Source organism: Apodemus sylvaticus, chromosome 22, assembly GCF_947179515.1.
Source record: "Apodemus sylvaticus chromosome 22, mApoSyl1.1, whole genome shotgun sequence".
Classification (NCBI taxonomy): Eukaryota; Metazoa; Chordata; class Mammalia; order Rodentia; family Muridae; genus Apodemus; species Apodemus sylvaticus.
This window is the reverse complement of record NC_067493.1, coordinates 35,019,277-35,033,247: the sequence shown is the minus strand read 5'-3', so window position 1 is coordinate 35,033,247 and position 13,971 is coordinate 35,019,277. Positions and strand designations below refer to the sequence as shown.

The 13,971-nt window shown below is 50.2% G+C and overlaps 1 protein-coding gene across 15 annotated transcripts in view; it reads right to left on the bottom strand.

The window, feature by feature from the left end:
* Positions 1 to 13,971, bottom strand: part of Gtf2ird1 (GTF2I repeat domain containing 1) — a 101,802-nt gene that overhangs the window by 42,138 nt on the left and 45,693 nt on the right. For all 15 annotated transcript variants that reach the window (XM_052168237.1, XM_052168239.1, XM_052168240.1 and 12 more), the window contains exons 4-8: positions 13,230 to 13,385; positions 11,449 to 11,632; positions 7,040 to 7,350; positions 6,100 to 6,189; positions 4,659 to 4,742 (exon numbers count right to left, since the gene is read on the bottom strand). In XM_052168237.1, the coding sequence (XP_052024197.1) occupies positions 4,659 to 4,742; positions 6,100 to 6,189; positions 7,040 to 7,350; positions 11,449 to 11,632; positions 13,230 to 13,385 (825 nt within the window). The remainder of the gene's footprint in view (positions 1 to 4,658; positions 4,743 to 6,099; positions 6,190 to 7,039; positions 7,351 to 11,448; positions 11,633 to 13,229; positions 13,386 to 13,971) is intronic.

Genomic DNA, 13,971 nt, shown 5'->3' with positions numbered 1-13,971 from the left:
AGTGTCCACTGTCGCATGCATCTGCATGTGAGTGTCCACTGCTGCATGCATCTGCATGTGAGTGCTCACTGCTGCATGCATCTGCATGTGAGTGCTCACTGCTGCATGCATCTGCATGTGAGTGTCCACCGTTGCATGCATCTGCATGTGAGTGCCCACTGCCGCATGCATCTGCATGTGAGTGCTCACTGTTGCATGTATCTGCATGTGAGTGTCCACTGTTGCATGCATCTGCGTGAGTGCTCACTGCTGCATGCATCTGCATGTGAGTGCTCACTGCTGCATGCATCTGCGTGTGAGTGCTCACTGCTGCATGCATCTGCGTGTGAGTGCTCACTGCTGCATGCATCTGCGTGTGAGTGCCCACTGCCGCATGCATCTGCATGCCTGTGCCCTTTAGGCATTGGCTACCATGGCACTTGGACACAAAGTCACCCATCCTCCAGTATGGAGAACTTCATGCCCATCATGTTGTGTCTCACGATTTTCTGAGGTGTTCTGTCCCTGAGACAAGCTCCTAACAGTTTACAACACTCAGCTTTTGAGTCATCTCCTACAGAGTTTACTTCCCCAAAGTTTAAAAGACCTGTCAATCAGAGCACATTAAAGCAAGGCAAACAAAGGAGGAAGCCCAATGGTAGTGAATACCTGGGAATCTTAGTGCTGGGGAGACAGAGGCAGGAGGATGGCTATGATTTCAAAGCCAGTCTGGACTACGTAGTGGGAAAAAACCTGTCTAAAAAAACAAGTGGAGTCAGGCGGTGGTGGCGCACGCGCCTGTAATCCCAGCACTCTGGGAGGCAGAGGCAGGCAGATTTCTGAGTTCGAGGCCAGCCTGGTCTACAGAGTGAGTTCCAGGACAGCCAGGGCTACACAGAGAAACCCTGTCTCGAAAAAAACCAAATCCAAAAAACAAAAAACAAAAACAAAAACAAAAACAAAAAACAACAACAACAAAAACAACAAGTGAAGGGGCTGGGATGGGACTCGGGAAGCGATTGCCTAGCACACAAAGTCCCAAGTTCCATCCTCAGCACTGAATAAAACTGGGGATGGTGGTGCACACCTGTGATGGACCAGTCAGAAAGTGGAGGCAGGATGATCAGGAGCACTGGGTCATCCTTGGCTACGCTGGGAGTTTAAAGGCAGCCTAGGTAAAGTGAGACCCTGTCTCAAAATAAATAGACAAGCAACTACATATAGAAAGAAAGAGAGGGGAGGAAGGAAAGAAGGTAGGCAGGTAAACTGGTCATGGATATAATCCAGTATTTGTTGTGCTGAGGCACTTTGGCCTAAATGGTGATTTTAAGGCTAGCCTAGGTTAGGAGTAAGACCGAGCCTCCAAAAATCCAAAAGAGGAGAGGAGAGATGGTTTGGCGGGAAAGGTGCTTCCTGCAGAGCCCAATAACCTGGACTAGGTCCCTGGGACACACCTGGGACAAGGAGAGAATGAACTGAAGTCTGTCCTCACAATCCAGCAATCCAGCTTACACACACACACACACACACACACACACACACACACACACACACAAAGCAACAACGACAACACCACAAAAAAGACAAGGGGTCTTGATGCTGGCTCAGCAGGAACCAGCACCAGGCGTTCAGCACCAAGTCTGAAACCTGAGTTCAAAACCTGGTATCCAAGTGATGGATGGAGAGACTCAAATCCTGAAAGCTGTCCCCTGACCTGCACACACATGTAATGGACACATGCACACGCATGCAAATAAATACACACACACACACACACACACACACACAGAGTCTTAGCTCAGTTGGTAAAGTGCTTTGCACTTTGAAATTCAGTGTTTTAGAAACATACAGATCCAATTTGGATGCTAACAACTAGTGCGGAAAAAGCCAGGAGAGGCCTTCAGTCGTGGTGCATGCCTTTAATCCCAGCACTTGAGAGGCAGAGGCAGGAGGATCTCTTGAACTCAACAGCCTGGTCTACAGGGCGAGTTCCAGGGCTACACAGAGAAGCTCTGTCCCAACCATACAAAACAAAACAAAACAAAGTCAGGAGAGACAACTTGCACTTGCAACTACAACACTGGAGATATGGAGACAGATGGAGCCCCTGGCTCACTGGTCCGCTCCACTAACCTACTTAGTGAGTTCCAAGCCAGTAAGAGACCCTGTCTCAAAGGATCAGGACAAAGTGAGGACTGTTGCAGGATATTTGATCGCACTGCGAATCCTGAGACTGTCGTTTATTGGAAAAGCTGAGGCTCAGCCCTTAGCACACATCTTTAATCCCTCTGGCTGGAGTACAGACACACCCTTAATACATACCTTTAATCCCAAACTATGAAGGTAAGGTTAGTTTGTACAAGGAGGCACCCATGTTTGAAAGTGATGCCTACCTGAGTGGCAGACAAAGTGATGAATCAGAGAAAGATTTGACAGAATAGGGTATGCAAACTCTCAGGAGAGAGAGAGGAGAGGGAAGTGACTTAAGAAAGCAATGCAGTCGGGCAATGGTGGCGCAATCCTTTAATCCCAGCACAGGCAGGCAGATTTCTGAGTTCGAGACCAGCCTGGTCTACAGAGTGAGTTCCAGGACAGCCAGGGCTACACAGAGAAACATTGTCTAGAAAAAGAGAGAGAGAGAGAGAGAGAGAGAGAGAGAGAGAGAGAGAGAGAGAGAGAGAGAGAGAAAGAAAGCAATGCAGAAGGAGAAAGGCAGTTTTACCAGAATAGTTGTTTTTTTTTGTTTTTTTGTTTTTGTTTTTGTTTTTTTCGAGACAGGGTTTCTCTGTGTAGCCCTGGCTGTCCTGGAACTCACTCTGTAGACCAGGCTGGCCTCGAACTCAGAAATCCACCTGCCTCTGCCTCCCAAGTGCTAGGATTAAAGGCATGCACCACCACTGCCCGGCACCAGGATAGTTTTACAGAGATGGGTTGCAGAGAGAGAGAGAGAGAGAGAAAGAGAGACAGACAGACAGACAGACAACGGGCTAGACACAGGTGAAGACAGAATGGGCTAGAGAAGGGGAAGGCCCCAAAAGATGAAAGCATTGTCAAAGTTAGTATGCAGCCAGGCAGAGCGTTCAGTCAGAAGCCAGTTTGAACTCAGTCAGCTTAGAGAGGAGGTTTGAGCCAGAACAACTGAGTTGAATCAGGCAGCCCGAGTCCAGAAAGGACGAGAAAAGGGCGAGCTCATTCAGCAGTTAAGTCTCGGGGCTGAGAACCCTTTAGGCCTACATGGGATAGTATAGGACTGAGGCTGGGTTAGCAGGAGGAGGCAGGGCCTCTGAGGTGACAATTACAACAGGAGGATAGAAGATAACGTTTACAGGGGACTCCCAGCAAGATGGCTGCGCTGGCTAGTTTTAACGCCCCCATTGGCTTATGGCGAAGCCTGTGGTGCATTTTCTCCACTGATGGTTGATGTGGGAGGGCCCACCTCAAGATGGGCAGAGTCGCACCCCGATGGCAGCTCTGGGCAAGCCAGGCGAGCAGGCCACTAACCGGTTTGCCTCCATGGCTTCTGCTCCAATTCCTAGCCTGCCTTCCTTCAGTGATGGATGGCGACTGAGACACATTAGCCGAAAGAAAAATAAACCCTTTCCTCCCCAAGCTGATTTTGGTCATGGTGTTTTATTACAGCAACAGGAGCCTAAGACAATTGCTCAGGGGCTAAAAGGGCCAGGCCCGTCTGTCAGTCCATGCTTCAGATCCGGAACCTACAAAGTGGAAGGAGAGAGCTGACTCCTATAAGCTATCTTCTGACCTTTGCTCTTACACTGTGACGCGTGCGCACGTGTGTCCCCCCCCCCCATGTTTACCTAATAACTTGATGGTTGTGAGCCACATGTGGTTGCCATGAATTGAACCCAGGACCTCTGGAAGTGCAACCAATGCTCTTAACTGTTTAGCCATCTCTCTAGCCCCAACTTTTTTTGGGGGGGGGGGGGGACAGGGCCACCTCACTGGTCTAGAACTTTTAAGGTATCCCTCCCTGTATTCTACTTCTAGCTCCATGTAAAACTGGATGTGGTGGTGCGTGCCTATAAACCCAGCTGTCAGGCAGAGGCAGGAGAATCACAAGAGGGACGTAAGTCTCCTCTACACAGCAGTGTCAGCCTGGCCTAGGCTGCAGAGACTCTTGTCTCAGCAACAACACACACACACACAAAAGGTAGATGATGCTTAAAAAATGATGCCTACACACACACACACACACACACACACATGCCTGCACACTCATATACAACTACACACATACACACACACACACACACACAAAAGGTAGATGATGCTTAAAAAATGATGCCTGAGGGTCTCCTCTGGCCTACACACACACACACACACACACACACACACACACACACACCAAAACAGCAGAGGGTTGCAGGTACACTCTAAGTCAACAGAGAGCAATGAATACCCCTGCCCATCTATCTCCCCATAGGTGACGTAAGGTCTGGGGATCTGCCATCGATCCACCCCCACAAAGAATCTGCGAAGGAAATATTGACACAACCACCCTCTCCCCAGACAGGGGAGAGCCCACGCCGGATGCCAGGATGTCATCCCCGCTGACGCTGCGCGGGCGCCGGCATATGGCTCATGCTGTTGTGTTGGGGAACAGAAGCGACTGCCACACATAATGAGATGCTCACCCGGTGGGCCGGCCGCCCACTCACCGTATCTGCTGTTAAACAGAATCTGCACGCACTCCCGCAGGGTGTTGATGTCCTCCATTTCCTTGATGAAGGGATCCCACTTCTCTATCAAAACACGGAAGGCCCAGTGAGGACTGGTCCCTAAACTGGGGGGCTGCCTCCTGTCCGAGTCCCCCGTTCCTGCCACCCTCCCTCCAGGAGCTTAGGGTGCTACTCTACAGCACCCAGGCCTCCCACTCACTGTCACCTCAGCCCCTGTGAAATACGGGTTTGCTCAGACAGCGCCCCCTGTTCCCTCACGTGCGCCCCACCCCCACCCCGTGTCCACGTCTGCATCTCCTGAGGCTCCCCAGACCAAAAGCCTGGGAAAGCACCACATTTCTTGAGAAAGGAGGGGTTTACTATGTAGACATGGCCAGACTGGAACTTGAAATCCTCCTGCCTCAGCCTTCCTGAGCTCTAGGATGACCATGTCTAGCAAATTAGGCAAGTGCTAGTGGAAGAAGCTAAGGGACCCTGTACCTGCTAGATACGTGGTTTATCGTTGGGCCAAGCTCCCAGCCCCTCATTGAGTAGTTCTAGGCCCATTCCCAACCTCCACACTGGGGGACTCTTAAAACAATATGTGACTGATCAACCACGTTCCCAGGCCCCACATACAGTTTTCCTTTCTTTTTCATCAGGGCCTTACTGTATAGCCCAGGTTGGCCTCAAACAAGAGCTTCCTGCACCTCAGCTTCATACATGACTCCCTTTTCCTTCACAGAAATCCTCCTGCCTCTGCTTCCTGGATGATGGACTAAAAGCATACACCTAGCTTTTTTTGATATTTCTTCTCTCACGGGGAAGAATCTAATTCTTCCCCCTCTCTGAGAACTGGTGGGAACATTCTGGATTTCTCATGGATAACATAGAGCAGCTGTGACAGTAATTTCTGAAGTGAGGTCATGAAAATACAGACTCCCTCCTCTGTCCTCAGTGGTGGGTCACTAACTCAGAATGCCAGCTGCCATCTTGCGAGCCTGGTCAGCTGACCCGATATATAAGCTAGCCCAGGTGCTGCAAGAGTGACCTTACCCATGGCTCTCTAGTCCCAGCCCGGCTGACACCATGTTTACAGGCTTACGAGGGATGCTACACTCAAACGGACTTCCTCATCTGCTGCGGTCATCAGCCCTGCTTGACAACCTGACAGGACTCAGAACTACCAGGAAAACCAACCTCTAGGTATGTTTGTGAGGAGACCTATGCCAACTATGGGTGGTACCATCCTGTACACTAAGACCCCAGATTACTTATATTTATATATATCAGGCTACAAACAATTTAAGCTACTGTTTAGAGATATTTGTAACACCCATGGCTGTCACTCCTTGTGCAAAAAACCTGTTCCTCCCTTCTCACAGGAGTGTCTGAGCAGAAAACCACTCTGACCAGGTCCTCGCCAAGGACACCAGCCTACCTGACTTGTCGTGGACAATGGAAAAGAGAATGCGCTTGGAAGCGTGGACATTCTGGATGAGAGGCCCAGCAGGCCCTGCAGGCGTCTGTCCTAAACCAGGGGGAAAGAGAGGCGTACATTTTGGAGGGGGCCCCCACATACTCAAGAGAAACTAGAACTGAGCCCAGTGATCTTGAGGCTCTAGGCTCGATCCCTAACTATCTTAGCTGCTCTCCCAGAGGCGGGCGCCATGACACTAGAATCTCACCCTTTTAATTACATTTATACGTCTACTTATAAAGATCAGAGGACAATTTGTGGGAGGCAGTTCTCCGTCTATATATGGGTCCCACGAATTGAACATCATCAGGCTTGGAGACTAATGCCTTTAGCTAAGCAAGAGCTCAGTCAACTGAGCTATATCAACACCCAACACCCAAAGCTGAAATGTCTAGTTGAGGAATCTTGATCCCGAGGATCTTCGATAAGGGATACTCGGGCTCATATAAGCATCCCCATTTTACAAATGAAGAAACTGAGGCCCTGTGAGAGGTTTGTCCTGTCGGACACAGTCGGGATAGAGCCCACATCTTCTTCATACCCCAGCTGTTCCGTGCACCCATAGGCGTGCACACCTGGTGCATGTGTGGAGGTCGGAGGATAACTTGTGGGATTTCCTTCTTCCACCACGTGGGCCCCAAGAGATTGAACTCAGATCGTCAAACTGGTTGGCGAGTTCTTCTGCCTGCTGAACTATCTTATCATCCCTGATTAGATTATTTACAGTCTCCTCATGGGAGCCTCTCTAGATGCCTCTTGATCCCATGCAAGATCTGTGGAGGCCGAAGTTTAACTGGGTCCCCACAGAATGCAACTGGCCAAACCCCACCCTTGCCCAGAAATACCTCCTCCTGAGAGGTAACCACCCAGAGAGACATGTAGCTCCCCACTACAGCATTACCACAGCAATCAGAGAAATCTTGGGTGCTGGGGACATGGGGCTCAGGCACGGGCCAGCCCAAGCCCAGGTCGCTGGGGGTCAACGGGCAGGTTGGCACCTCCTGCTTGAGTTCCCGGATGGTGTGGTTGGGCATCGAAGTGCTGTACAGGAAGTTAGCCATGGAGGATGGCGTGGCGGTGGGGGTCAGGTCTTGGGGAGCGACCTTGGAGGCCTGGCCATGCAGACCACAGTCTCGGGACCCCTTGGGTAGCAGAGAGATACCATTCATCTCCACCAGCGCCTTTGTGTCCTGCCCACTGTCATCAGGAGGCCTGGGTGAGAGAGGAGAGATGGGGACTTTGTTAAATATCTACTCTTCCCTGTAAATGCCTCCCACCACAGACAAAGTAACACTGTATAGGATATAACAGACCTGGGCTACTACAGGTATTCCGATGGGGTGGGATGGAAGCCAGGCTCCCCACCTTGTGGGTACAATGCACCTGGTACCAAGGGTCAACCACTGGAAGACCCAGGCCTGCACCAAGCCCGCCTCAGTGCTCCAAGCTACCAATCCCATCCCATCGGGCTCTTTCCCATCCCATCTGTCCTTCCTGCTCTTGCACTGCTGGGAAGATGAACTCCATGGCTATGCTGGTTCTGTGGTATCCACCTGGGCCCAGCCTCGACCTCACCTTCGATCAGCCTCTTAGGAATCTCATCATGGCCCAGGCTCACATCCAGGCCATCTGGATCTCTCAACTCAAAACATTTACAATTCATTCATGTTTTCGAGACAGGCTCTCATTTAAGCAAGGTACCCTCAAACTCACTACGGCAATCTGAATATGTTTGGCCCATGGGAAGTGGCACTACAAGAAGGTGTGGCCTTGTTGGAGGAAGTGTGTCACTGTGTAGAGAGGCTTTGAGTTGTCTAAGAGCACAAGTTCCACCCAGTACGGAAAAGATTTCCTATTGGCTGACTCTGGATCGGGGATGTTAGAACTCTCAGCTCCTTCTCCAGCACCAAGTCTACCTGGATGCTGCCATGCTTCCCACCATGATGATGCTGGACTGAACCTCTGAAACTGTAAGCCAGCCCCAGTTAAATGTCCTTTGTAAGAGTTGCCTTGGTCATGGTGTTTCTCCATAGCAATGAAATCCCTAAGACAGAAACTGGTACCAGGGACTGTGGTATTGCTATGATAGGTCTGACCATGTTTGTGTTCAGAGGAATGGGGATTAGGAAAGCAGTGAATATTTTAAGTGGGGCTTAATGGGCCATCCTAGTAGCAGCATGGAAGACAGTGAAGCTGAGGGTGATTTGAACAGTGTGGGCCTGGCTCAAGAGGTTTCAGAAGAGGAGAATTTTAGTGTATGGCCTAGAGACTTTTCTTGGGATAATTTGACAAAGAATGTAGCTGCTTTTTGTCTTTGAACAGTCTACCTGAGGCTAAGGTGAAGAGATTCAGATTAATTGCCCCGACAAAGGAAATCTCTAAAATGCCTAGTTTACACTTTGTCACCTGGTTCACTCTTACAAGGAACATTTTTTTTCATGAAAGATAGCAAGGTTAGAAAGGAAAAATACAAAATGTATGGCTTAAAGATTAAAGGGGCACCAAAAATGTAGCTAAATCCTGTGTTCAATATTAAATGGAATTAAGGGACTGGTAACTTCAGGGCAAGATCCCACCCAGCTAAGCTGATTTATGCCTTTGCAGTTGAATAGTTATAGCAAAGTATAGTTATATCACATTAGGTGTTATTGTGACCTGGCTATTGTTTTCATTTGGAGATACCATTATGTGTCAAAATGACAAAGGATGGGTTGTGATGGTTATTCTCAGGTGTCAATGTGACTATATATGGAATGAACTATAATCCAGAACTTATAAAGATCTTGTGAAAAGGTAAAGAAAAGTTTAAGTCCAGTGTACATGCCTTTAATCCCAGCACTGAGACAGGGGCATGCAGATCTATGAGTTCAAGGTCAGCCTAAGAGCAGGTGCCTGGAGAGCCAAGGTTAGGCAGTGAAGGAGTTAGAAAACAGAAACCTGGTGATAATGTGATAGAACAAAGGGGGCGTGGTGGTGGGGGCATGTTCCAGCCCCAGCAAGCAGCAGAACTCATCACCTTTGGCCAGGTGGCTCTGGCTTTAGAGTCCAGAATGGAAGGGTCCACTGGGACAACTGATGCTGGTTAGCTGGAGTTAAAAAATTGGTGATGATTAAGAAGAAACCAGCATCACTGAGGTGAAATCTTTTGGAAATTGTTTTCTGAGAGGACAAACAAGTTGAGTTCCAGAGATAGCTAAGGTAGTACCTCGTGCTGCAGCTGTACTTGATAATAGGAAAGAATCACCCAGATGGTACTGGTTTGGAAGGCACGAAGGGGTTATGGAGAGCAGCTGAGGCTTGGCACTGTGGAAAGGCCCCTGGTGAAGGTGCAGCTTCAGTTGCAAGTGACTGCCCAGAACTGAAGGGGTCATGCAAACTAGCTGAGACTTGGCACCAAGAAAAAAACTCATGAGAGGCCATTGGTGAAGCCTATTTGCAATGGAAGACCCTACACACACACACACCCATTGGGAATCCCAGTACCATAGGATGACCACCAAGAACAGCAACAATAATGGGAGTGGAGTCAACCAAAGCCCACAGCGCTGCAGAGGGCAGAGCTGGAGAAGCGACACCAGCCCTTTGGAGGAGCCCAGAAGATTGTGTGTGCAGCCCAGACACTGGATCAAGAAGCTGTAAAGTTGAAGTTGCCTCGGATACCTCAAGATGTTAGAGACACCAGAGCCGTGGGCTACTTGCTGAGCAAGGCCACTACTGGGCAATGGAGGCTGCTTAAGCGAGAGGAGTTTGTTGCAATTAACGAAGATGAAAGGGGTTGGAGATCTGAAGAGCGCTTTGACATCAGACGTGGAGACGCAGAGCTTGGAGTTTGCCCAGCTAATTTCCTGACTTGCTGTGGTCCATCATTTCCTCTCTGTGACATTTTGGAATGATAAAGTACATCTTGTGATGTTGGAAGCATGTGATCTGCTTTTTTGATTTGGATTTTATAGAGGATTACAGAGGATTTTATAGGGGATTGCATGAATCTCAGAAGAGACTTTGAACTTCTAAACATTGTTGAGATTGTGATAGACTATGGGGACTTTTGAAGTTGAACTGAATGTATTTTATATTATGCTGTGACTTGCTTTCACCCCCATGGACTTGTGTGTTTGAACAAGTCTGTAGGGTCAGGGAGTGGGATATGGTGGTGCATGGGGAATGACACTAGAAGAAGGTATGGCCTTTTTGGAGGAAGTGTGTCCTTATGTAGGTGGACTCTGAGGTGTTCTAGTGTTCATGCTCTGCCCAGTGCGGAAGAGTCTCCTTCTCAATGCCTTTGAATCAAGATGTAGAACGCTCCTTTCCTTCTGGAGCACCATGACTGCCTGGATGTTGCCATGTTTCTTGGCAGGATGATAATGGACTGAACCTCTGACCCAATTAAATGGTGTCCTTTGTAAGAGTTGCCTTGGTCATGGTATCTCTTCCCAGCAATGAAGCCCTAACTATGCAATTGCAGATGACCTCGAGCTCCGGATCCTCTTACCTCTACTTCCCCAAAGTGATGGGATTATAGACATGCAATCCTGTGTGACAATATCAACTCTACACATCGTCATCATGTGTCCCTGACCCTATAAACCCTATATGTGACTCGCCCCTAAGCCAGAATTCTTTTCTGGACACTAACACATTGATCCCTTGGGAAAATGTTAGTCAGCCCCTGACTCAGATCACGGCTGGGCTGTACCCTAGCTGCCTCCGTTAGACCCAAGGTTTTCCCAAAAGGATCCCCTCAGGGTGTCTACAGCCTTCCGCTCTCTGGCTGGCTATGGCTTTGTTTGTCTGTTTTTGAGAGACAGTCTCACTATGTGGCCCTTGCTGGCCTGGAATCTGCCAGGTTAACCTCAAACTCAGAGATCCGCCTGCCTCACACCACCACACCACACCATTTTAACCCTCAACTTGACATTATCTAAAATCACATGGGAAGAGAGTCTCAAAGAGATTTAGATTAGGTTAGCCGGTGGTTATGTCTGTAGGAAGACTGTCTTGGGTACACTAAAACAGGGAGGCCCAGCCCACTGTGGGTGGCATTATTCCCTAGGCAGAGGATTCTGAATTGTCTAAGAATAGAGAAAGCAAGCTGAGGACTGGCACGCATGCCTGAATTCATCGCTGTTGGCTCTCGACTGTGGACGTAATGTGAGCCGCTGTTTCAAATTCCTGTTGACGTGTCCTCCCTACAGTGATGGATGGTAACCTAGGATTGCAAGCCAAACAAACCTTTTCTCCCTTCATGGGCTTTTGTCAAGGTATTTTTAACACAGCAAAAAGAAATGAAACCAGGACAGGCTTACTCACCTTCTGAGCTTAAACCGAATTCGGTGACTGTGCTCCAAAATGGCCATGAGTGCCTTGGGGTCATACTCTGCTGGCCTCCGGAAGGCCAGGCCCTCGGGCAGCCCCTGCACCGCCAGTAGCCCCGGCTCCCTGAGCAGCCTCTCATAGGGCAAAGGTACCACGGTGGCCCTGCCCATAGCCTCACCTGTCAGAGAGTGAACAGTGAGGCTCAGTACTGGCTGGGCTTGGCTAGGCACATCTGGAGCCAGGCAATGCGAGGTGACTCCCCTTGGGAGAGGGGCTCTGGGTCCCTCCTTTCTGAAGACACACACACACACTATAGAATGAACGACACAAGGCTGTAGACAGAGCCCCACTGTGTACATCTGAGGGCTGGAGCCAGGGACAAGGAAGGGCCAAGTGCCGGGCTGGTGGAGCGAACTTCATAGGTGATAGGAAGCTCAACCTCAGGTTCATCTTTTGGAAACATAGCTATGGTTCCAGAATAATCAGGAGGCAGGATATGGGTGGGGAGATGGTAAGACGTGGCTGACCAAGACAGGTGACTGGAAAGGGACACTCATGCCAGGGAGCTGGGGCTGGAAAAGGGCTAGAGAGTAGGGAAAGCCATGTCTTGGGGGTTCTGGTTTGGCTCAGGGGGTGGGGGTACCCACAGTGCAGGAGTTGGGCGGAAGTGTGCAGGGCTGGGTGGGGCACTGCTGGGCAGGGGGAAGCTGGGTTTGGGTAGGCTGAGTGCGTCAGGGCACAGCTGAAGGACAGTGGATCGGAGTAGACAGGACTGCCCAGGGTACGGTAGGGCTAAAGTGGGTAGAGCGAGGCTAGGCAGGGCTAGATAGAACAGGCTGGGTTAGGAGGGACAGAGCAAGAGCTGGATTAGAAATATGGCTGAGCTAGGGCGGGTTGGGCTAAGGTGGGTAGGACACAGCTGAGGAGGGTGGAGAGCGAGAGTAGGGGGGTGGGAGGGGTGGGTAAGTGGGGCTAAGCACTGTGGGGTGTGGCTGGGTGAGGCACAGCTGCACACAACTGGGCAGGTGGGTGGGGCTTCGCTGGGTATGGATAGAGCTGTGCTAATGCTGCCGTGGTAGTGCTGGGCAGAGCTAGGCTGAGGTGGGCGAGGCTGCAGGGTTGAGTTAGGTAGGGCATGGCCAGACAGGAATAGGCTGATTTGGCTGGAGATAGGTGTGGCTAAATTGGATTTGGCAGGGATTTCACCCAGGCTGAAAGGGATGAACAGCTCGGAGCAGAAGTGGGCAGGGCAGAGCTGGGGTAGGAGGAGTTAAATCGGTTAGGGCGGGACGGAGACCGGCAGAGCAGGTGGGACTAGCATGGAAGTATGGCTGGATAAGGCTGGGTTACGGTGGGTGTGGTTAGGACCTAGGACGCGGATCACAGGACAAAACTGGGCAGACCTGGATATGGTGGGACTGGGCGAGGAAGGACTGGATCTGACCCCAGTGGGCAGGGATAGGCAGGATGGAGTCGAATTGGATTGAGCTGGGTAGAATGAGGGCGGGGCTGAGGTGGGTGGGGCCAAATAGCTGAAGTAGGTGGGGCTAAATAGAGTAGAGTGTGATTAGGCTGAGGTGGGTGGGGCTAAACAAGGCGTTTGGTTGAGGTGGGATGGGTGGAGCTAAGCAGAGAGGAGTGTGGCGGATGAGGTGGGTAAGGTTTGCGTGGCTGAGCGTGGTCAGAGCGGGATGGGACTGAAGTACACAAGGCAGGTGTGGGTAGGTTGGTCTCCCACCCACCCGTTTCCGGAATGGAATGAGGAAGGATCTTACTATAAAGAACATCAAACACTTCCTCTACCATCTTCTGCAGCAGGTACACATCCGAGCACTGCTCCAGAGAGGACCGCGGGATGCTCCGGCCACCACCTTCACAGCGCTGCACCTTTTTAGGGTGTCCTGCTTCTGGGTCGTTCCATAGGGGTCCCCCTGTGCGACAAGAGCACACGGGCCATAGGTTGGTGTCAAGTAGGGGCACATCCGAGCACTTTAAATAGTTAGCTTTAACTGTCAACTCGCCACAATCTCAAAAGGTCAAGTCTCCGGTGAATTAGCGAGACCAGCGTTTCTCAACCGGAGGGTCTCCACCCTTCCCTCCCTTTGAGGATGGGTGAATGAGTTCACAGGAGTTGCTCTAAGACCATCAGAAAACAAATATTTACAATTCACAACAACAGCAAAATGACAATTATGGGGCAGCAAAGTAATTGTATGGTTGAGGGGGGGGGGGTCACCACAGCATGTGGAACTATATTAAAGGGTCTCAGCTTTAGGAAGGTTGAAAACCACGGATCAATATCCATGGGCCTATGGGCACAGGCATATTAGTGGAGAATTGTCTTGATGGCTAACCTGCCCAGCTGAGCAGCACCATTTTCTAGGAAATGGGATTCCAAGCTGTATGAAACAGAGGGAGCAGAGATGAGGGCAAAAAGTCTCCCTGCTCTGGACATGTGATGTGTGACGTGACCAGTTGCCTGAGCTTCTGAAACAGTAAGACTGCAAACAGGAATCG